The following is a 23,323-nucleotide window of genomic DNA, read 5'->3' on the forward strand; positions in this document are numbered from 1 at the left end:
TGGAAGGTTCTCAAGGGCCTCTGGGCTCCCTGGACCAGACTTTGAAAACCCCTGGTGTAGAAGAACGGCTGTGGACTTTGGAGCTGGGCAGGAGGATTTAAATCCCTGCTCTGTCACTTTCTTCTTCGGGTACTACGGGCCTCACTTTTCTTATCTGTAGAAGGGGATTAATATCAAAGACCTCAGAAGGTTGAGGCACTTAAGTAAGTAGAGTACACAACACGTAGTAGATGTCCTATCAAGCTGGGCTGCTTTCCTCTTGATACGGGCTTCAGTTTCCTCGTTTGTTAAACAAAGGGCTGGACTGGAAATGTCCAAGGCCGTTTCCAGCTCCAACAGGCTGTGGTTATTCAGTGAGGAATGTTCTGGAATTCCACACATTCCCATTCCAACTCCAGTGATATTTCCCCTTTCAGCTCCCACAGACACAAAGGCACATTCTGTTTACTAGCCTGTGGAGACGTGAACACAGATACACACATGTCACTTATGACACATGACATGCCCATGAACTCTGCTTAGAGGCCGCTGAGCGCCAAGACATACGCACAGGTACACAGAGGTTCATGGATCTATACATAGCGCAGAAATGCCTGCCCGGGGGAATATGTGCCTGTGCCTGTGCCCGTGCAGAGACAGGTGTGCACGCGTGCAAGATGCACAAGGAGACCTCGCACACACGCACTCACGCACAGCCACGAGCAGATGGCCCCAGAGACCGCCCGCAGGGTGTGCAGCGGCCAGGGCCGCAACCACTCCTTTCAGTGGCTACTCCCCGCCCGGGACTCCCCGCTCCGCCCAGCGCGCCCCCGCCGCCCGCCGCAGTCCGCGTACTCCCAGCCGGTCAGCCCTCGGCTCGTCCCGGGCTCCGCGCATCTCTGCATCTCTCCGAGGGCTCGGCTCGCGGGAACGAGCAGGGGAGGGGACGGCCGCCGGCGCCCGAGGGCCCGAGGAGTCGCTCTCCGCAGCGGGCGGCTGGGGCCCTAGCTGCGGCAGCGGCTGCCTGTGGCGCCCGGGCGGGGTGGCCGAGAGCGGTGGGGCGGGAGCTCGCAGGCAGCATGGCGGGGCTGCGGGCCAGGCTGGGCTCGGGGCTCGGGTTGCTGGCGCTGTCCACGCTGGGCCTCTGCCTAATGCTGCAAGTCGGCGCCAAGAGGCCCCCCAAGACGCCCCCGTGCCCGCCCAGCTGCTCCTGCACCAGGGACACCGCCTTCTGCGTGGACTCTAAGGCAGTGCCCAGGAACCTGCCCTCCGAGGTCATCTCTCTGTGAGTGCTCTCGTCTGGGGTCGGGTGGGGTGGGGTGGGAGAGCTTGAGAGGGGAGGAAGGCAAAAACCCGCTCTGGGAGTGGGTGGGGAGAACCCTGCTCCACCTCTACAAAGTGTGGGGACCAGGAGGGCTCCAGGGGGTCCTCAGGACTGCAGATTCAGGCATCAGCCCTGGCTGGGAGCTCTGCAGTCGTGCAGGCTCAGCAGCCGTGGCTGGGAAAGCTGGTGTTTACGGCCAAGAATGAATCATCACCACCATCAGCATCAATGAGACCTACTGTGTGCAGGGCTCTGGACTTGGAGGGAGGGGGCTGTTTACATGAGCATGGGGGCCCCTGCCTGTGATGTCACACCAAGGACAGAAGGCTTCTTGTGGGGGAAGGGTGGCAGCAGGGGGAGGGGTGAAAGTGAGATACACTCCTACAGTGCCCTGGCACGGGCAGATGCCTGCCACTGGTCTCGCCAGCCACTCTGCACGGGGCCAGCCAGCCTGTCACTTGCAGCAAGCGGCCTCAGGAACTAGACAGGCTGTGTGGTCCCTGAGAGCAAGATGCGAATCCACCCCCCCCCCATCCCAGTGCCCCATCCCTCAACAGCACACGGCGGGTGTCTGGATGATGGAGAAGGTGCGGGCAATGGAACCTTCTTTGGGCTGAGGTCCTTAGTGCTCAGAGAGGCAGTAGCGGAGGATGATGAGGAAGGCAGGCAGTGAGCTTGTGAGAAGGGAAAGACAGCCTCAAGTTGGGGGAGGAGCCAGGTGACATGGGGAGTTTCCAGGGCGAGGGTATGCAGAAAGCATTGCCCTGTCCACCTCATGCCACCCCAGCAGAGTCCCTGCATACTCCCCTCGGTACTGACTCAGGTGTCCCCTGCAGGACGCTGGTGAATGCTGCCTTTTCAGAGATCCACGATGGAGCATTTTCCCACCTGCCACTGCTGCAGTTCCTGTATGGACAGAGCCTTGCTGAAGGAGGCAGGGGAGGGGTGGGGGCGGGCAGGGGAAGGGGCAGATCCTGGACTGGGGAGAGGGGAGAGGTTGTGAGTAGCCTTGGGAGGTTAAGAGGCAGGCGTCCCTTACTTTCTCTCCAATGGGAGAGCCACAAACAGTGAAGCAGTGGGGAGTCAGGAGGGTTGCAGGGACCAGCAGTTTTGGGGAAGGAAGATGGGGGTTGCCCACAAAAGCAAAGAAGGGGGTATTTGGGGCCCAGTTAGGAATGGACTTTCCTCCTCTGCAGATCCCAAAGAATTGGGTGCAATAACTTAGGCTGGTGCCAGAGGGTGGACACTGCAGGGGAGAGAGCTCATCTTAGAGACAAGTGACCTCAGGGATCAGGTTCTGAAGAAAAGGCTGGGGGACTGAAAGGGAGGGAAGACGGGAGGGTCTGGAATTCTAAAAGGGGCTCTTTATGTTTGAAGCCCCAGTTGCAGGAGAGAATATATGTGGTTATCCTCAAACTTGCCATCCATCTGGGAGGGACTGGAGAGAGCTGGGGTGAGGGTGGGAGCACAGAGCAGTGGGGAAGGACCCAGCTTGACAGGAAAGGTCCGCCCCTGGCTGTTCTTACCCTAGGAGCAAATAAGGACCCTGGGAGCTTCTGGGACCAGAGCAGGCTCCTGCCTAGACCTGCCGCCCAGGCTGCTCTGGGGTTCTCTGCTGGGGTCCCAAGGGTGGGAGGCATGGCCCGGGGGTGAGGCAGCCGGCTGGGGGCTGGCGAGGCAGGTGTGCCATTGGAAGCTCTAATCCACCTTTGTCTCTGCAGGTTACTCAATTCCAACAAGTTTACACTGATTGGAGACAATGCCTTCACAGGACTGTCTCACCTGCAGTACCTGTGCGTGGGAAGGAAAGGGGAATTGGGAAGTGGAAGGGAGGAGGGCTGAGGGGGAGGGGAGCGAGGAGGGCTGGGGGGAGGGGAGGGGGTGAGAGCCCTTGAATCCTCTGACTGCAGGACCCAAGCAGAAGGTCATTTCATCCATCCCCCTGCCTAAACCATCCCGCCCGGATGCCCTGTCATTAATGTCGCCAGATTCAGAGTGGAAGCCTGTCTTAGGGTCATGGGCTGGAATCTAGGTGGGGCATGGGAAGTAGCTGGTCGAGGGTCCGGGATTCCCAACTGGTGGCTGAGACAAGTTCTCTTTTTCTCCAGCTTCATTGAGAACAATGACATCTGGGCACTTTCCAAGTTTACCTTCAGAGGACTCAAGTCTTTGACACACCTGTGAGTACATCACACTCGTACACCAGACCAAAGCCCCCTGTCTCCTGTGGCCTTTGGCTTCCGTCACGATCTTCGGATGACCCAGGGGTCTCTCTTGCAGCTCACTGGCCAACAATAACCTGCAGACGCTGCCTAGAGACATCTTTCGGCCCCTGGACATCCTGAGTGACTTGTAAGGCCTGAGTCCTACTTCTTTTGACAATGGCACAGAGGGACACGTCCCTGGAGGGAGGGGTGTGGGAGCCAGAATTGGGAAGATCATAAGGTCTTGACAGGCTGGGAGGGTTTGGGTTTGGGGTGGGGAGAAGGCTAGGTTGAGTTATATATAGATTGGCAGCCTTTCAAGTTGGGGTTCTTCAAGGCATCTGTGGGCCCTCTTAAAATGCACACGAGACGTTATGTATATATGTTTTTTAAAACATGCACTTTTAAAAGCTATGTTTGATTTAAATCTACGTTAAAGGCTGATAGCATAGCCACATTCATTGATGAGTATTTCTACAAGAACACAAAAGCCCTGGATTGTGGAAGGTTTGGAGGAATTGGGATGCAACAGATAGTCGTGCAGGTCATACACTGCAAAAGGCACCTGGCCAAGGAGGCAAGTAGGGGATGAAACTCAGCCTGCACTCTGCTGGCCAAGCACGTGTCCACGGGGCTGCACCCACGCCAAGGGGAACATTTTCCTAACTGGCACAAAGATGCCACATGAGCAACCAACAGCAGTCTTGACAATATCTACTTCTGAAAACTTGGATGGCCTGGGTGGGCAGAGCAGCTGGGAGCCTGTCCCTCTCTGAGGCCCCTCCATTACCCTCATGATCCAGGGACCTGCGGGGCAACTCGCTCAACTGTGACTGCAAGGTGAAGTGGCTGGTGGAGTGGCTGGCACACACCAACACCACGGTGGCGCCCATCTACTGCGCCAGCCCGCCCCGCTTCCAAGAGCACAAGGTGCAGGATCTGCCGCTGCGGGAGTTCGACTGCATCACCACAGGTAGGAAGAAGCTGCCCCACCTCGGGCATCAGGCTGGGCCTCCCCAGGGAAGCTCCCAGCACCCTGCCTTGCCAGTCGAGTAACCCTCACCACCCAGAAAGCTCTTACCCTCCTCCCTAACCACCACACCCCCCCCCCGACCCATCCCTGCAGATTTCGTGCTGTACCAGACCCTGTCCTTCCCAGCGGTGTCGGCCGAGCCCTTCCTTTACTCCAGTGACCTCTATTTGGCTTTGGCCCAGCCAGGAGCCAGCGTTTGCACCATCCTCAAGTGGGACTATGTTGAAAGGCGGCTTCGAGACTATGATAGAATCCCAGGTATCTGCGCCTGGCCTGGTTGCGGTGGTCCTTATGGTGGGGTGGGCTCCATTGTTCCTGTTCATTGAATTCCTATAGGTAGAAGGATAGATGAAACATGGTCTCTGCACATAAGAACTTTCTAGTCTTTGGGGGGAGGCTGACACATACACACATAACATCCAGATAATACGTAGGTGTTAGGAGGAAGATATGACCATAATGCTCTGGGAGCACAAAGGAGAGGCCTACCCTGGGCAATCAAGGAAGGCTTCCTGGTGGAGTAGATGCCTAAGCTGAATCTTGAAGGATGAGGGAGAGGGAGGAGTGATGTCCAGGATCCTGGCTTAAGTAACTGGACGGTGCCAGAGAACTAAGGGAGATATAGGAGTGGCCAGTGAGCTCAGTTTGGGATCCGCTGAGTTTAAGCCGAGTCTAGAAGGCTGAGGGAGACTTAGCTAGGAGAAAAAATGTGGGAAGGGTGTTCTGGCAGAGAAAACAGCATGAGCAAAGTCAAGAGGGTGTGCAACAGCTTAGCATGCGAGAGCATGCACGTGTAAATAGTTAGCAGCTCACCGGATGACAGCATAATGTTCCAGGTGGAGAGTGGCAGACGAGACCCGAGAGAGATGAGGACCAGGCCATTGACAGGTTCTGAGCAGAGTGTATGAATCAATCCAATCTGTATTTTGGAAAATTCCCTCTGTGAGCAGTGTGGAGAGTGCTAGGCATGAAGCAAGACAGGTGGGCACACCAGAAGGGGTTCAGCTGGAGCCTGGACTGGGACAGCAGCAGTGTGGATGGAGAGGTAGAATAAGGGGGGATTGAACTGACACAAAAGGAAACAGAAAGTTTAAATTGCCCTGTATCTATGAAAGAACTTGAAGTCGTTACGTAAAAAACCCTTCTCCCAAAGAAGACTCCGGGGCCAGATGGTGAATTCCATCAAACATTTAAGGAAGAAATAATACCAATCTTACACGAACTGTATGAGAAAGCAGAAGGGAGGGTTGACAGGACTTAGGGACCGGTCAGCGGTGGGTGAGGGAGAGGGCGGCAGTGTTGGGGATGGCTCCCAGGATTCAGGATGGGGTGACTGGGTGGAGCCGCCAATTGAAATCAAGAACACAGGTTTGGGGGTAGATATGGAGCTCAGTCTCGGCAATGCCAGAGTTTGAGAGGCTTGTGGGTGTGGGGGGAAGGAGGGTCTAAGCTGCTGCTCAGGAGCTGGGGGAGTCATCAGCATCTGGGTGCACAGACCAAGGCTGTGGAAAGGACTCAGGGCGGTGACTTCCAGAGCCTGAGGCTCAGCACAGGCTTCCCTTGGGAGACAGGTGGGGTCACGAGGAGGAGGAGGGTGGTGAAGCAGCGCTGGCAAGCAGGAGAGGAGAGGTGATGACTGGGGACACCAAGAGAGGCGAGAGTGTGTCCACACACGACTCCGGTGCCTGAGAAGGGATCCGGGCAATCTGGTTGTGGTGCAGATGTTCTTGTACATAAAAGCCCTCTCACAAGTGGGAGCTCTTGGGGGATTGTGTTTTCATACACAAGGCTCCAAGGCTCTGTTTACCTAGGCTTTGTCACCAGCTGTGGCTGTGTTCAAACTCTTTCTCCTTCACCTGCCTCGACATTCGCCAGTGGGGTAGCCTTGGGCAAGTCACTAAGACTCCGAGCCTCAGTTACTTTCTGTGTGAAATTACAAAATAATAGGGTGTATTTCAGCGTGATTCACTGAGGCAATGTGGTCCCACTTAGCACAGTGACTGTACACGATAAAAGTTCAATAATGGACATGACGGTTATACAATCGGTCGATATCTAGCAGCGCCTACTTTGTGCTCAGTGTCAGCTTATAGTTGAACCTTGGGGTCAAGAGCAAAGGGAGGGTGACGCTGAGGTTGATTATTAGCTGTGAGACAATTAGAAAGCATCGAGCACCCAGTGGATATTCAGCAGGGAGAGAATACTGTAGCAAAGAGACTTAGTCTTCGCCCACCGTTGGAAGGGACCAACCCACTTTTCTGAGGGTGTGGCGTGGGGCAGGGGCTCGCGGGCCCCCTGACGCTGCCTGACTCGCTTCCCTCCATCCTGCAGCCCCCTCTGCAGTGCACTGCAAGCCGATGGTGGTGGACAGCCAGCTGTATGTGGTGGTGGCCCAGTTGTTTGGTGGCTCTTACATTTACCACTGGGACCCCAACACCACGCGCTTCACCAAGCTGCAGGACATCGACCCTCAGCGCGTGCGCAAGCCCAATGACCTCGAGGCCTTCCGCATCGATGGCGACTGGTACTTTGCCGTGGCTGACAGCTCCAAGGCGGGGGCCACCAGCCTCTACCGCTGGCACCAGAACGGCTTCTACTCCCAGCAGGCCCTGCATGCCTGGCACCGTGACACTGACCTGGAATTTGTAGACGGCGAGGGCAAGCCACGCCTGATCGTGTCCAGCAGCTCCCAGGCCCCCATCATCTATCAGTGGAGTCGCACCCAGAAGCAGTTTGTGGCCCAGGGCGAGGTGACCCAGGTGCCTGATGCCCAGGCTGTGAAACACTTCCGCGCAGGTCGCGACAGCTACCTGTGTCTCAGCCGCTACATCGGCGACTCCAAGATCCTGCGCTGGGAGGGCACCCGCTTCTCCGAGGTGCAGGCGCTGCCCTCCAGGGGCTCGCTGGCCCTGCAGCCCTTCCTGGTGGGTGGCCGCCGCTACCTGGCCCTGGGCAGCGACTTCTCCTTCACACAGATCTACCAGTGGGATGAGGGGCGGCAGAAGTTTGTGCGGTTCCAGGAGCTGGCGGTGCAGGCCCCTCGGGCCTTCTGCTACGTGCCTGCTGGGGACGCCCAGCTGCTCCTGGCCCCCAGCTTCAAGGGACAGACACTTGTGTACCGACACGTGGTGGTGGATCTCAGTGCCTAGAGGGGGTCCGAGGCCTCTGGGTTCCTCGGAGCACTGGAGGCTGGGTGGAGCCTCCGGGGGAGCAGCGTGTTTGCCCGTGTGAAGACACATGTAGCCAACCTGCATACATGCCCTCACGTACACATCCCCCCGGCCAGCATGGACCGTACTGTGGACTCTAGCCCAGGGATGCCACTTAATTTTCACTGTAATCAGCATGAAGTCTTGTATATGCACCAGACAACCCAGCCCCTGGTGCCCTCCCACCTGTGGATGCCGGTTCACCCCACACCACCTCCCTTGCTCTGCTGCCTTCCACATGCTCTGGCCCAGGGAGGGGTCCTGGGAGGGCTGGAGGCTGAACCGCTCCCTCCTGTTCTTCAGCTTATCCTTCTGACCCTCTGGTCTTTCCTGTTGGTGCTCCAGGTGTCTGTTTACCTGCTTATGCTCTGCATCGCAGCCCATGGCCACATCCTTCATACTGCCGGGTGCACTCACCCACGCTCCCCGCCTTCTGCACGCACACGTCGACACGGACAGACTCCCTCAGTTACACGCACACACACCTGTCTACACTCCCATCTCCATGGGCACACATGCAGATTCAGTGCTGGGTCCCCTCCATGACCTTGCCTCTCTTCCTGGAGGGGCACAGAGTACCTGTCCTCCTCTGCTCACCCCTGGTGTGGCCAGCCTGCAGCTGAAAACGATTGGAATGGTGGTGCCAACCTCTGGACACCAGCTTGACCTCCTGGGGGCAAAGCCCCTCTGCCCGAAGCAATAACAACAGCTCCAGCAGACCCTGCCTTCTTCCCAGCGCTGTCTCAGTGCTCACTGGAGTTTCCTTCTCTGACCCTGAATCCAGCTCACTGGTGAACAGGAGACCACCCAGATGAAAGCCTTTCTGCTTTTCTTTCCTGTAGCCACCCCAGCCCCAGACCACACCCTGGTTCAGCCCCACCATTGGGATATGGACCCTGCGCTGTGTTGGCTCCTTTGGGTGCGTCCAAGGGCTGGCCAAGCCAGGGTCACTGCAAGTACCTGAGGCATCTGGGCAGGTGCCAGGAGTGGAGCTGGGCTGAAGAGCATCCTGGGGGCCCTGGTGCCCCTCCAAACCACAGAGGCACACCCCAGGAGCACTGCCTTTCAGTGCAAGCTGAGTGCCGCAGGGGGGAGGGAGGGAGGGTCCTGTGGGAGCGGCACCTGGCAGCCAAGCTTCTGCTGCCCTCTGCTGTACGCTGGGAACAGAGGGCTCTGAGATGTTAGGCTGGTAGGGAAGGCACAGGGCAAGGAGTCTCTTCCCTGTGCCCAGACTGTGTGGGGACCTCCAGGTAGGAGGATGCCCAGGGGCACTTGGGGACAATGCTCTGATTCACTTGCTTCAAATAAAAAGTTTCCACCCCATTGACGGCTCTCAGGTATCCGATGGTGATGGTGAGCGGCACCTGTTTCCTTAAGAACAGAGCTGTGTTGTCTGTCCCTGCTGCTTGCAGGGGGCCAGCATCAGTTGCAGACCCCCTTCCTCCCTGCTCCCCTCCCTCTGAGGAGTGAGTAGCCGGTGCTGGGGTCAGAAGTTCATGGTGATGACGCTCAGGTGCTGGGTGAGTGTGACTCGTCTCCGTCACCTGGGGCTGACTCACGGCCAAGTGTTCCTTCTTGGAGATCACAGTCTTGGGGCCCGCTGGGACTGGAGGCTGTCCCTCGGTCAGGTCAAATCCAACCAACAGGGCCAAGGACAAGCTCAGCAGTCCGTCTCCTCTCCACCCCCCTCTGCTGGACAAATATGTGTCATCGCTGCCACCCTCGGCCCCGGGTGTGAGATTTCAAGCAAGTCGACTGATTTCTCTAAGCTGAGCTTCTCCTTCTGTAAAGTAAATAATAAAACCTACTTTGTCCGATCCTGATTCTGCCACTTACTAGCTTGGAGGTCTCAACCATATTCCTTCGCCTATTTGTATCTCAGTTTCCTCATCTGGAAAATGTGGATAATCGTGCTACCTATGTGAGAGGGTTAAAATGAGATTTGAATGCATCAGATTTATAATGTGTTAATATATGTAAGGCTTAGAATCGTGTGTCTGGCACAGAACTAAGATTTTTTTTTTTTTTTTTGATTGTAGGACTCTAGGAGATACCCAGGTGGCTCAGAGAAGGCTGCTTTGTGGGCGAGGAGAAGGTTGATCTTTGGGGAGACCTTCTGTCTGTGGATTAGGGTTCCTGACCTATCTTCAGTCTCAGAGCCCCTGTACCCTACATCTTACCTTTAGCCTCAGATGCCCACTCCTCATAATAGGGAATCTCATAGGTGATGTGTTTGGGTTTCCACCTCCTAAAACCACAGTCACGTGCTCTTGACTTAGCAGGTATCTCTTGGGACCCCCCCAGCCACACTGTCCTGGGAATGCCTTCCTGCTTTCTCAAATGGGGAATGGGCCCTCACGCTGTGCCAGGGAGAGGTTGCCAGGGAAAGAGGGTTGGGTCTCCCAGACATGTTGGCACTCTGTTGCCCGGTAGAAAGATAAACATCACTGTGATTGTCACTTCCCCCAGGGCACCCGCCAGGGTTGGGAGACACTTCTCCCCCTGAATGCCCAGCTTTCTGCACGTGGGGAATGGAGCCCACCGTATACCTGCCTGGTCACCTGCCAGAGGTGGGTCATCATATGTCCAGAGAGCTGCTTAGCAACTCAGTGTAACCGGGTGACTGTGTCAACAGCTCAGGACCAATGGGCGTGACAGGCAGAGTCCACTCACTGCCAAAGCCCAGGAGGGTGACCCCCTCAGCTGTCAGCCTCACGCCCCTCCGTGCTCTCAGTAGCAGACCTCTCACATCTTGTCCCTTAGATTTTTCCAAGCACAGTCATCGGGACCAAGAGTCTCCATGTGAGAGACGTTCCCGCTGGGTTGGCTTAGAGTGGGCACAGGGGAGCTCCTCTCCAGCGAATGGGGGTAAAGTGAGGCCTGTGATGCTGAGGTCAGGTGACTCTGGAAGGCAGCGAAGGTGGGGGAGGGGAGGCAGTTCTGCAGCAGGTACCAAAGGCCCGAGGCTCACATGCACACAGTCAGCCCAGGTACCCTAACTTCTGGAGGAATGGATGTCCATTCCCTTTTCTGTACCCCCTGCTCCTCCTGAGCTGTCCAGAGGGTCAGTCATATCCTTTTGCTCCAAGGAGACAAGGATACTTTTCACCTTCATTACAATGTCTGTGTCCAGAGATGGATGGTGGCCGGGACCTTCCTGAGGGGATCCTAGCCCTGGGTGGTTCTTGTTCCTCCAAACTAGGGTGGGAGCTAGGGCCAATGTGAGGAGGTGATTAGGTGGGGGGAGGGAGGCATCAGGGCCTTGGGGGAGTTTCTCCTGTGGGCCAGGTTCACTGCAAGCTCTCCCACTCAGCAACACCAATAAAACTGATGATGATAATTATGACTATATAATCACTGAGTGTTTATTTATTCCCAAGAAGCCTCCTTTCCCTCCATCATTAGCTATTCCATCCTTTTGATAGATGGTGAGTGTTAACTGTAGCTCTAATAAAAAGTAATAACTGCCCAAGTTTTCCACCCCCACGCTCTGGGCAGCTCTGCTGTCACCCTCACCTCAGCCCTACGAGGCAGAAGGGAAGCTGTGCGGGGTGCGGGGGGGATGATGTGCTCCCCATTTTCAGAGGGAGGAATGAGGCACCTAGCAGAAGAGGTACAAACAATGCAGCCCCACGTGGAAAGTTGTAGAAGCAGCAACGTTTGCCTTCTCTTTTTTTTTTTTAATTACTTTTTATTGGAGTATAGCTGATTTACAATATTGTAAGCCTTTTCTTTTGAGCCTCTCACCTTCTTCCAGATACACACCTTCCTCCTAGAGGAGCTTTTCCATTCCCTGTCCCCTCCCAGGGCTGCCCTCAGAAGACTGATTAATCTAAGCATTTTTTTTTTTTTTTTTTGTGGTACACGGGCCTCTCACTGTTGTGGCCTCTCCCGCTGCGGAGCGTAGGCTCAGCGGCCATGGCTCACGGGCCCAGCCGCTCCGCGGCATGTGGGATCCTCCCGGACCGGGGCACGAACCCGCGTCCCCTGCATTGGCAGGCGGACTCTCAACCACTGCGCCCTCTAAGCACTTATTTATCGTTCGCCATCAGGTGTCGTTGGGCAAGTTACTTTCCACCATTGAGCCTATTTCCTAAATGGTAAAAAAAAAAAAAAAAAAGGATCTTTGTAAAGATCAAGTCTCTGCGCTCAAAAATGCCCTACAAAATGGCAGTCGTTGATACTGTTAAGGTCTCAGGGATATCTGTGTTCTTGACTCTCGGAAATAGGTGGGATTTCAAACTTTGGGGGAAGAAGATATGGGGGGCTGGGGACTCCACCCAGAATCTTTCAAATCAGCCTGCCCAAGGATGTGGGCTCTGGAAAGGTATCCCAGAGAGAAGTCAACTCCTGAAGCCCACTCTTCAGCAGGGTGAGCGGGATGGGGGTGATGAGTCCCTCAGGTTCTCTCCCCTCCACGTCCTCCCCACTTTTCCTCCAGGTCACCTCAGCATCTTTGAGGCGCTTGAGGCGCTTACTGATCTCCCGACCTAGTGCTATAAGACCCGGATTTGCTGGTGCCCAGCCAAACCTTCTAGTTCTCACCTGAGCCTCTAACGGGGGACGTCGACCCATCTCATGCCCATTCCCATTTCACAGAAGGAGAAAACGAGGCAAAAGAGGGGAGCTAGTGAAGATCCGCGAAAACTCTGGACTCCAGATTTCCTTCATTTCTTTCTTCCCCCGTCGCACTTTTTTTTAAAATTTATTTAATTAATTTATTTTTGGCTGCATTGGGTCTTCACTGCTGCGCGCGGGCTTTCTCCAGTTGTGGAGAGCGGCGGCTACTCCTCGTTGCGGTGCGCGGGTTTCTCATTGAGGTGGCTTCTCTTGTTACGGAGCACGGGCTCTAGGCACGCGGGCTTTAGTAGTTGTGGCTCGCGGGCCCTAGAGCGCAGGAGTTGTGGCGTACGGGCTTACTTGCTCCGCGGCATGTGGGATCTTCGCGGACCAGGGCTTGAACCCGTGTCCCCTGCACTGGCAGGCGGATTCTTAATCACTACCCCACTAGGGAAGTCCGCACCTTTTTGTTTCCGCTTCCTACCCCCAAATCTTTCCCATTTGGAGGGCTACTCAACCTACGGTCCCCATCCACCAGTCGGAGGCGCATCGCCACTTTAAGGGGCAGGCCTCTCACCTCCCTGACCTCGCCCCGCCCCCTCCGCGGCCGCACTGCGCCTGCGCCACGCGCCGGAGACCTGGGGTTGGGCAGGGCCCAGTTCCGTGCAACTTTCAAGTGAGTTGCAAACTCCGCCCCGAGGACTGTGCAGGTGTCCTGGCGCACTGGGGCCGTGGGTACCCGCACGAACGCAGGCTGCGACCAGCCACCTCTGGCTCGGGACCCACAGAGCCCCCGGCAAGGGCCGAACGCCTGGTTCTCCGGGGCAGGAAGTGCGGATCGGAGCGTAACTGCCCGAGCGGCGGGGCGGAAGAGCGTGCCGGCCGGTACCGGCTCCCAACTCAGTTCCTGCTTGCCCCGGCCCGCTGGTCTCCCCATTCTTCAGGCTTCCAGCACTGAGGAGTCAGTGGGCGGTGGGCTCCGCCTCCACCAAGGGGCAGCCCGAGCGCCCCTGTGGTTTCCACACCTCCACTGTTGATCCCATCCCAGCGCAGGCGTGAGCGTCCCTCTGCGCGTCTTCCTGGAGGGATCTCCCTTCGCTCCCGAGACTGCAGGATGGTGTCCTGGATGATCTGTCGCCTGGTGGTGTGAGTATGGCCGCTCAAATACCCTCTCTATCCCTGGATGTCAGCCCGCCCCTGGGGTGGAAGCTGGGAATGTCTGGTGGAAAAGGGGGCTTTTCTGAGCTATGTCACACCTTTCCCCTCCCTCCAACATTCACCGCAAGGCTTAAGGGACCTGCGGGCCTGCACAAGGCATTGGGCACCATGTGCTTGTCCCCTCGCACTCAAGCCTACTTGGCTGATGGCGACCCCCTGCAGTCACACACGTACTGCAGGCAGGTGAGTGGGACGGAGGACCACAGGCCGGCCAGCCACCCCTTGGCAAACACAGGATGTGGCACGTTGTGGGCAGAGAATCCAGGTGCCGGCTTCCCAGCTGAGCAGTCAGTCACGTGAATCACCACCCTGGCCCCAGCTTGCCCACTCTGTCCTACTCCTCACCTGGCTGGAATATCCTTGCCTGCAACCTGGCAGTGCCAGGTCTGGTGGCCCTGGGCCTGATTGCACGTCCAGGGGAGGGAACAGCCTGCCTGGGTGCTCTCATGGCTCAGAAGCCTGCCTCCCACTCACCTTGTGGAGTGGCTGTCTGTGCTCTCGCGGCATCATGCACCCATGGGCCACTCGTGCAGGCCTGGGCAGGCTTGGGATGTTTGTAAACAGCAGGGTGGGGAGGCGGCCTCCAGGGCACTGACTCAGGTGCAGGTCGCGCAAGCCAAGCGGGAAGAACAGGGCAGGCACTGCCACCTGGAACGTGGGGTGCGGGGGAGGCCGCCGCCTGGCAGGGGCGTGGGGAGTGGCGCCCCTCACACTCTCCTTCTGCTCTGGGGGCTGCTCTTCAGGCTGGTGTTTGGGATGCTGTACCCAACTTATGCTTCCTACAAGGCTGTGAAGACCAAGAACATTCGTGAATATGTGAGTGCGGGGGTGGGCAGGAGGGCTCAGCTCAGGTGGGGGGACCACAGCCTTGGGGGTGTGGTAGGATTTGGCGAGATGGGCGAGTCTGAGCTGGCCTCCCTTTCCTCCAGGGGTACAATCTGGTGGCGTACCCTGGAGCAGAGTGGGTGTGGATGGAGGATGGGCTCTTGGGATTCTTTGCAGGATCTTGTGGGTGCAGCCTGTTGGGGTGGGTACAGGAATGAGTGGCGGCTTCTCAGAGGCAACTTTCTAAGGCCAGCCAGGTGCCAGGGGAATGCAGTGGGACGGGCTTTCTGGAATCTCGGGGCTGGGTCAGCCCGGGACAGGGGATTTGGCACGGCAGGCGCAGCTGCTGGCCTCTGACCTCTCTGCCCGCCCCTCCCCGCCCAGGTCCGTTGGATGATGTACTGGATCGTCTTTGCACTCTTCATGGCAGTGGAGACCTTCACAGACGTCTTTATTTCCTGGTATGGGCACTGGGGTTCTGTGGGCTGCGGGGAGGGGGTGGTCCTCCCTGGCCTGGCTCCCAGGCGGACCTTACCCGCTCTGCTCTGACAGGTTCCCTTTCTACTACGAGATCAAGATGGCCTTTGTGCTGTGGCTGCTTTCGCCCTATACCAAGGGGGCCAGCCTGCTTTACCGCAAGTTCGTCCACCCATCCTTGTCTCGCCATGAGAAGGTACCGCAGCGGGAGGCAGGGCGGGCAGTGTAGGAGTGGGTGTGAGGCGAAGAGCCCTGGACTTGCAGCTCAAGACACTGGGGACACCTAGGCTCTAATCCCAGTCCTACTGCTGTTTAGCCATGGGGCCTTGACAGAGCCTAGCCTTCCTCCTCTTCTGGGAAAATCAAATGGGGACACATGTGAATGACATTTAGGGGGTGTGAAACACCGGCTGGAAGTTGGTTTGGGCATGGTGGGGGGAGGCTGGAGCACGGCCGATCATTGAGGTGTAGGATCCGGTGAGTGGATGGGGAGCCCTGTGCTCTGTGGGTGGGGTGGGCTGGGAGGCGTGGCTCCCAGTGATTTCTCTGGGCCACAGAGGAGTGACTAGGGCTGTGCACCTGAGCTTCCCCCCCACCACACCGTGTCCGCAGGAGATCGACACCTACATCGTGCAGGCCAAGGAGCGCAGCTACGAGACGGTGCTCAGCTTTGGGAAGCGGGGCCTCAACATTGCCGCCTCGGCTGCTGTGCAGGCAGCCACCAAGGTGCCCTGGGCCCCAGCCCTCCCCCCTCCCCACCCCCACCCCCAGGGCCTTTTGAGCGAGTCCAGCTGTCTGTCAGGGAGCCGAGAGATCGCAGCTGTCCAGGCCGGGGGAACAGGGGCGAGAGGTGGCAGGTGGGGCGTTGGCAGGAGCACAGAGCTGGAAGTTCAGACTTCCCTGGCTGACACTGACCGTGAGCGGCTGCTCTTGGGCCCTAGGCCCTACCTTCTTGCTGGCGCCACAGAGGCACAGGGCTAGGAGGTTGCCGTGTTTTTTTCGGTTCTGAGGCCTGTGCCCCAGGAATTGCTTGCAGGTCAGCCTTGATTTTCCTGGGCAGCTCCCCTGGTTGAGGCCCCTTCTTGCCAGGAGCCCTGCCCCCCTCCGTCAGGCGGTGCAGCTGATCCCACTCTCTTGCAGAGTCAGGGCGCACTGGCCGGAAGGCTGCGGAGCTTCTCCATGCAGGACCTGCGCACCATCTCCGATGCCCCCGCCCCCACCTACCAGGATCCCCTCTACCTGGAGGACCAGGTACCCCACCGCAGGCCACCCATCGGTGAGTGGACAGAGGAAGCCAGAGCTGTCCCGAGAGGGATGGCTTCCTCCAGGCCAGCTGTGGCTCCCCCCAGGGCCAGAGGAAAGCCTGGCTTAGCTGGCCCCAGGCCTTCAGACTGTGTCCGTACCCAGCTTTGCCTCCCGGCCTCCCTCTCCTCCACAACAGGGTACCGGTCAGGGGGCCTGCAGGACAGTGACACCGAGGATGAGTGTTGGTCAGACACAGAAGTGGTCCCCCAGCCATCAGCGCGGCCCCGAGAGAAGCCTCTGGGCCGTACCCAGAGTCTGCGTGTGGTCAAGAGGAAGCCGCCGGTGCGGGAGGTCGGTGGTGAGGAAGGCACAAGGGGAGCGAGCTGCCCTGGTGGCCGCCTCAGCCCGGATCTCTCACGGGGTGCCTGCTCTCTCTCCCCACAGGGCACCACGCGCTCCCTGAAGGTTCGGACGAGGAAAAAGACCACGCCTTCAGACATGGACAGCTAGGGCCTACGGAGCCTGGCCCGGTCTTACCTCGTGCCCTGCAGGGCATTGGGACTGTTTGGAGGGGACCTCTGGCTGCACATCTGGCCTGCCTGCACCAGCTGCCCGGGTGCTGCCCTCCTGACTCTTGCTGTCGGTTACAGGCCATGTGTGGGGCTGCACCCACGATGCACCAAAGCAGGCCGGGCTCAGGGTTTTATTTATTGTCTTCCTCGCCGCTCTGCCTTCCCAGGTGTGGAACCAGAGCCCTCCCCAGCCCCCTGGAAAACGAAACCCAAAGCCCACCCAGCTGTGTTCGTTCCTTCCTGTCCTTCCGAGTACTTCACAGCCTTCTCCAAGGCCAAGTGTGTGTCCTGGTTGTTTGGTTTGTGTTGGTGAATGAGGCCAGGTTTGCAGAAGTTTTGATAAATAAATGCGTCAAAGTGCCCTGTCTCTTCTGGTTTGTAGCCCCGGTCCTCACAGCACGTGTTATTAAACAGCCTGCCCCAGGGCATTCTGGGCCTGGTGCTAAAAGGCCAGACAGACTGCCAGAGGGGCCCAGTGTTCCGGGGCAGGTAGCCATCGACAGATTGTTGCGATGCGGCAAGTACTATTATGGAAAGCTCTTGGGGACCTCTGAGAACACGGATGGGAGAGTGGCGGGGAGGGGGGCGCGGGGGGGGGGCAGTCCAGAGTCTAAGAATGCAATCCGGAGGGGATGGGATCAGGCCTTGACGGGAAGTAGAAACCAGTGGGAGCGAAGGTGTGGAGGGACCTCAGGCAGCACGATAATCTCATGGGGATTAGCTAAAGCTGTGCGGAAGATGAGGGCTGGGGAGGCTGATTTCCTCCAAGGGCCTGCCAGGCCTCTAGGCAGCTCCCGGTGCATCGAGTTCGTAAACACTTAGGTTGACGGGAGCTTTGCACCTCTGCGGAGTGGCCGTGAGAGGGCAGCAGCTGCCAGGGTCTGGGCTGCCCCCAGCTTCCAGGTCAAGGAGGGCGGGGCTTGGAGGCTGGCCTGTCAGCTAGCTGGCTGGAGGGATGATGCAGGACTCTGGCCCGGCCTCCAAAGGCCCTCCCTGCTGCTCGTGGTCATTGGTCATCAGCCAGTCCCATCCACGAATCTCCTCTGTTCTGAGACCCAGGCTGTTTGCTGGCTCCACTCCATCCCCTACTCTAATCCCTGGGGCAGCCAGTGCCCAGCCCTGCCCTCTCCTGCCCCTGGATGCTGGTCTTACTGTACTGTCCCCGGGCTGCTCCCCTCTCCCACCCACATGCCTCCTCTTCTTTCCCGCTTTCGATTAAGTCAAGAGATGGGTGAGAGTGTCGGGTAGGAAGAGGGGAAATGGGGTGGTCACCCGGAGTGACCTGAGGAGTGTGGATTAACTCTGGGTATGGGGATTATCCGAGTTTATTTGGGAGAAGTACTTAATCTGCTGGGTGGCTTAGCTCCTCACGGATTGGTGTTCAATGACTTCCTATCTTGGTGTTCCCTTGCATCATGGGGTTGATTTATCTCTTCATTTATTCATTCAAAAATCTTTATTGAGCATCTCCCACGTACCAGGCATGTTTCAAGAAACTGGGGATGCAAAGTCAAGTGAGAGCTAGCACCTAGAATGTGGCTGCCCCAGCAGGGGCTACTCTGAGCCCCCGACATATATTAATTTAATACTCACAACAATCTCATGAGGTACATACTATGATTATAATCTCCATTTCACAAATGGGAAAACAGGCACCGAGAGGGCAAGTAATTTGCCCGAGGTCACACAGCTAGTAAGTGGCAGAGTTGGGCTTGGAAACCAGGCAGTCTGGCTCCAGAGTCAGTGTACTTAACCACTGTGCAGAACTAGAGTAAATGAGAAAGTTTCTTGCCTGGGAGGCAAGGAGAAGGAAACTAGCAGTTATCCAACATTGATTCTGGGGACTTCCCTGGTGGCGCAGTGGTTAAGAATCCGCCTGCCAATGTAGGGGACACAGGTTCGCGCCCTGGTCCAGCAAGATCCCACATGCTGTGGAGCAACTAAGCCTATGCGCCACAGCTACTGAACCTGCGCTCTAGAGCCCGTGAGCCACAACTACTGAGCCCATGTGCCACAACTACTGAAGCCCGTGCACCTAGAGACCGTGCTCTGCAACAAGAGAAGCCACTGCAATGAGAAGCTTGCACACCGCAGTGAAGAGTAACCCCTGCTCGTCTCAACTAGAGAAAGCCCGTGTGCAGCAACAAAGACCCAACGCAGGCAAAAATAAATAAATTTATAAAGAAACATTGATTGTTTGTCTGACCTCGTGTTGGGCATTTTAAATAGATGATTTCCTTAAATCCTCCTGTCAAGCCTGTCAGGTCGGGGTTATAGCCATTTTACAGATGGAAGAACTGAGACTTGGAGAGGTGAAGCAACTTGTCCATGATTGTGCTGTCTGTGGGTCAGGGCCCCATCTCCTGATGCAAGTCTGTCCAGAAGTCGCCTTGGTGGGGGTGGAATGGCAGAATCCACACCCCTGAACCGAGAGAGAAAAACAGAGGAGTGTGTGATAAATGGACAAAATGAGATAAAAACTGAAAGCAGGGAGCAGCTGAGGGAGGCCTGAAGGTGCCGGCTGGTGAGGGAGTTTTCCTGGGAGCTGGGCTTCACCAGCCCTCATTCCTTGGATGGGGCCTTACAGTGACAGGCAGGGTCACTTGGGCCCCGGGGCTGAATCAGAGATGGTCCCTGATGGCTGTCTTAGCCCCAGCCTCCTGGCTAGCCTGGCTGCCCCGCTGCTCCTATTTCTATCTGCAGAACGCGCAGAACGCATCACTTTCATTCCAACGTTGGCCTCCAGGCCTTTGCTGCACTGTGTGCATCCCCTGTGCTCCCAAGAGTCTTCCATCCAGGCCGACGCGGCCTTCCTTCATGATCTGCTTTCTCCAAGAATCCTCCCCTGACTCCAACCCCTCCTGAGGATCCTGAGGCTCCTGACCTCTGGCCCACTCACCCTGTCCTGGGGGCACGATGCCGTGGGCTGTGCTCATGTGCCCGTCGCCCCCTCCGCTCCCTGACCAACCAGACTCCCCTAGGCCCCAATTGCTACTTGCTCCCCACCTCATCAGTCTGGACTCTCTCATGTCTCCATGCTCTTCTCCTGTCCCTGCAACACTCTGTCCTATTCCTATTTGCCCTCTGAACCCCACTCAGACATCACCTCCTCCAGGAAGCCCTCTGTAACCTTCCCTTTGCCCTTGGGGTTGATTGCTCACCTAGACCACGCTGTCTCTGTGCTTGCATGGACTTCTATTTTTGCCTTGAGCACATCGTATTTCCCTCCCCACTACATTGTGACTTCATAATGAATAGATTTGTGTCTTACTTTTGTATCCTGGCCTGGAGCAAATGGTGGTTTAGACCAAGTGAAATATTGTAGTACGTGGTGAAGTACTCATTCCCTCATTTCTGAGCTAAGCATCACCCCCTCTGTGATGCTCCCCTGATTTTTCCAGGCTGGGACTGGAAACGTTGTTAACGTTTGTTAATATGCCCGACTCCAATCATTACCTGCAGTGCCCAGCACAGGGCCTAACACCTAAGGTGCTTCAGGGAATGTTTGCTGGTAAAAGAACATGGACCAAGTGAGCAGAAGCTCCTCGAGGCCGGGGATGACTTTGTACATTCATCTTTGTACCCTGCATCTCCTTGGTGGCCATCACAGAGCCTTGAATATGCCCAGGTCTCTATAACACGTTTGGCGAATGTCTGCTGCAGTTGTTTGGATTCCAAGACATCCTGGGGCCAGTAGGGAAGGGGCAAGGAGAATTCCAAGTTCTGGACAAGCACATGTGATCCCGAGACTGGGGCATTGGGTGTGGGCTGGGCTTCCCTCAGAGCCTGCCCTGTTCCTCTGAGAATCACTGACACATCTGCCCAGCACCATTTCCCTCTGCATGGGGTTACTGGCCCAGCCCATGCCCTCTCTGGCCTGGCTCCTAGGGGAAGGTTAGGCCTTCCTCTGGCCTACCCACAGCCCCCCACCTTCTATTACTCACCAGCGTGCCCACTGTCTTCCCAGGCAGAATCACGCCGGGCACTGGTAGGGAGATGAAGAGCCTAGGCTAGTCCCCTTGGAAGCACGCACCTTTGCTTGGCCCAGGTACCAGCCCTGCCTGATTTGCGCTCGCTCTGTCCTCCCCATCCATCTTGCCTGCTTCTGAGGGATGCCCCCATTGCCTCCGAGTTCCCAGGAGCAGGTGGCCCCTCATTCCCAGCCCTCCCTTCTCCCTCCTCCCCACAGCCCAGCTGTCCCTTGGACCTTTCTGGTGGCTCCTCTCTTTCCCTACCTCTTCGGCCCCTCCTGGTCCCGGTCCCCCTTCCCTACTCTGGCCTCCAGGTGCACTAGCCCCACTGCTGCATTTTTCGCTGCCGCTCTGGGCGGCAGCAGCGTGGTTAGCCTCTTGTTTCAACACAGCCCTGGCCCAGGCTGAGTTGGGGTGTCGTGACTGTCACTGCCCCACCCTTTACGGGGTTGAGGAGGTGAGCACTCCGGCTCTCGCCCCCTTGTCCCCCGCCCAGCATCAGGGACTGGGATGCCCTATAGCTGGGTAGGCGTAGAAGCCCCGGCAGGAGGATGAGGCCCGCTGCTTAGGAATTCCCGGGGGCCAGAGCTGGGTTACTAGGCAGAAGGTCCTGAGCCCGGGGTGGAATGAGGTAGCTTTCTCTACCAGGGTGGCTGGATTGCAGGGGAGGGAAGGTTGGGTGAAAGGAGAAGGGGCATTGGTGAGGTGCAGACTGAGAAGAGGAACTAGGTCAGAGATGTGGGTGGGTGGGTGAGAGGGGAGGGGGCATCTGCCACGGAGCTTCCTCCTGGCTCCAGAAGCATCTCCACACTTCCCTGCCTCTGCCCTTCTCCCCAGGTCCTGGGAGAATTCTCCCCGGTATTCCCCCTCCCCCATGCCCCCGCCCCAGGCGTTGCCACAAGGGTGGGGGTGGGGTGGGGGGAGGCCAGCCTCAGCTGTCTGAAGGATGGAGGGGCTGGGGAAGTAGGGCTAGGTGCCCAGACGGCCGCGTGTGTGGGAGGGGATGTCCTCAGATGCCCTCCACCCGGCAGTCCCCGCTCTGACGTGTGGGTGCCCCCCCTCTCCCTGCCCGGATTAGTGGCAGCTTGGCCTGACTCTCCGGGGCTCCTTTCCCCGCCCCCGCCTGCTGCCCTCCCCTGGGCAGGGGGCTGCTCCGCCCGAAGGGCACTTGTGCTTGCCCAGGTAAGGGGCTCTGGGGACAGCGTGAGGGCAGCTGGCTCAGGAGTGCTGCTGCGCGTGTCAGCGGGAACGTGTGTATCAGTGTGTGTGTGTCAGTGCTCTTGAGGGGTCGTTGCGGGGCCGGAGCGGACCCACGCGAGTCTGGGGGTGCTGGTCAGCTCGCCTGTGTCCACGGATCCGGCACCGTGTCCACACGTTGCGTGGCTTTCCTTCTGTTTGTGTCTCTGTGTGGCTCCTCAGATCTGCTCTGTCCTCAGGCACAGAACGGCCGGCTCCAAGGGCTCCGTGGGCCTGTGGCATGGGCTGTAGAGCAGGATGGGGAGCTGGGCGAGGGTGGAAAGGGGTTCCTTCCCCCGCCACCCCAATCCCCCCACGACCCCCTGGGCATTTTAGGAGCCTGTCCTGAGAATCCTGGTCTAGTCCAGAGACAGTGATCTCAACTAGAAAGACTTGGCAAAGGGGGTGGGGGGAGGTGTCTGTCCCACTCCCCTGGGGCTGTCCCCATCCCCTCGGGGCCTGGACAGCCCAGGCTCCCACCCTGCCCTGCCCAGCCTCTTCTAGGCCTCAAGCCTCAGGAATCTCCCCCTGGAATCTCCCACAAGTTTTGGCTGCCAGAGGACACAGATGGGGGACTACAGGCACACCCCAGCCCTCCATCCACATCCTGGAGCCAGCCTGGGAGCGGAAGGCTGGGGCTTGGGGCTTGGGGCCTGCAGTCTGGGTTAGACCCTCCAGGATCACTTCCCCTGGCACACTCAGGTCCAGGTCACCCCTCGGGGAGCTGGAGGAGGAAGGGAGTGTTAATAACTCAGTCATGTAAACAACCCCTACCAGCCTGCCCTGTCACAGAACCGGCCTCTGGGGGAAGGTGAAGGGGCCAGGAGAATCTGTGCCAACATGACCTAAGTCTTGCCTGGTGCCGACCCCTTCAGGCCTCCTCTCCTCAGCACCCCTCCTCTTCTCCTCAACCGGTGAAAGGATCCCGGCCGCCCCTCCAGTCCCTGGAAGGGCGCCACCCTCATGGCTTCCTGCTCCAGGGATGGTGGTGTGACCTGGGACAAGGCTAGAGGCGTCCAAAACCTCATCCCTTCGATGGAATGGGGGTGGGTGGGTGGTGCTCTCTGTCCCGGGCTGGGTGAAGGCAGGCCAAGGATGGCTTCCACAGGGAGGCAGGGGAGTCACGGGGTGGGACGTGGGTGCCTGAGGGGAAGGGAAGCGCCCGTTGGGCGTGTGGGTTTCTGTGTGTGTCTGAATCTGTCTGTGTGTGTCTGAATCTGTCTGTGTCTGTGCTCTGGAACCACCCTCGCAGAAGGGCCAGGATGCTTCCTCGGGTGGAGGGTGCCCTGCTTTCCCATTTCCTCTCCTCCTCTCTGCTCCCTCCCAGGAGCCACTCCCATGGGCTCCTCTCCAGGGCGGGCCTGGAAACACTAGGAGCACGGGATGGCGCAGACCCCCAGGACACGGGGCTGGAGCAGGTGGTGGAGCGCATCTGGTCCCACTTCCTCTCTGGACGATTGGTGAAACTGG

At 57.8% G+C, this 23,323-nt stretch overlaps 2 protein-coding genes and 1 long non-coding RNA gene across 5 annotated transcripts; 2 read left to right on the forward strand and 1 right to left on the reverse strand.

Moving 5' to 3' along the window:
• The first annotated feature begins 572 nt into the window (after positions 1-572).
• Positions 573-9,566, forward strand: LGI3 (leucine rich repeat LGI family member 3). The gene is made up of 8 exons (XM_033857707.2): positions 573-1,264; positions 2,140-2,211; positions 3,025-3,096; positions 3,412-3,483; positions 3,584-3,655; positions 4,311-4,480; positions 4,634-4,798; positions 6,872-9,566. The coding sequence occupies exons 1-8, from the start codon at positions 657-659 to the stop codon at positions 7,687-7,689; spliced, it is 2,049 nt and encodes a 682-aa protein (XP_033713598.2). The 5' UTR covers positions 573-656; the 3' UTR covers positions 7,690-9,566.
• Positions 9,567-12,991: 3,425 nt separating this feature from the next.
• REEP4 (receptor accessory protein 4) lies at positions 12,992-17,483 on the forward strand. 3 transcript variants are annotated; one of them, XM_073805866.1, is made up of 9 exons: positions 12,992-13,194; positions 13,358-13,455; positions 14,271-14,343; positions 14,737-14,813; positions 14,905-15,025; positions 15,442-15,555; positions 15,970-16,105; positions 16,271-16,432; positions 16,519-17,483. In XM_073805866.1, exons 2-9 carry the CDS (start codon positions 13,424-13,426, stop codon positions 17,466-17,468), a joined length of 1,665 nt encoding a protein of 554 aa, XP_073661967.1. In that variant the 5' UTR covers positions 12,992-13,194; positions 13,358-13,423; the 3' UTR covers positions 17,469-17,483. The 3 variants fall into 3 exon arrangements, with proteins under 3 accessions (XP_073661967.1, XP_033713599.1, XP_033713601.1); XM_033857708.2 differs by having other exon boundaries at positions 12,992-13,455; XM_033857710.2 differs by having other exon boundaries at positions 12,993-13,455; positions 16,271-16,425; positions 16,519-16,717.
• Positions 17,484-18,802: 1,319 nt separating this feature from the next.
• On the reverse strand, positions 18,803-23,207 carry LOC117312557 (uncharacterized). Its single transcript, XR_012332413.1, has 2 exons — positions 21,960-23,207; positions 18,803-19,068 (listed from the first exon to the last, which is right to left on the reverse strand). It is a non-coding gene; the product is annotated as an uncharacterized lncRNA (long non-coding RNA).
• Positions 23,208-23,323: the final 116 nt, after the last annotated feature.

Source organism: Tursiops truncatus, chromosome 6 (genome assembly GCF_011762595.2).
Source record: "Tursiops truncatus isolate mTurTru1 chromosome 6, mTurTru1.mat.Y, whole genome shotgun sequence".
NCBI classification, from domain to species: domain Eukaryota; kingdom Metazoa; phylum Chordata; class Mammalia; order Artiodactyla; family Delphinidae; genus Tursiops; species Tursiops truncatus.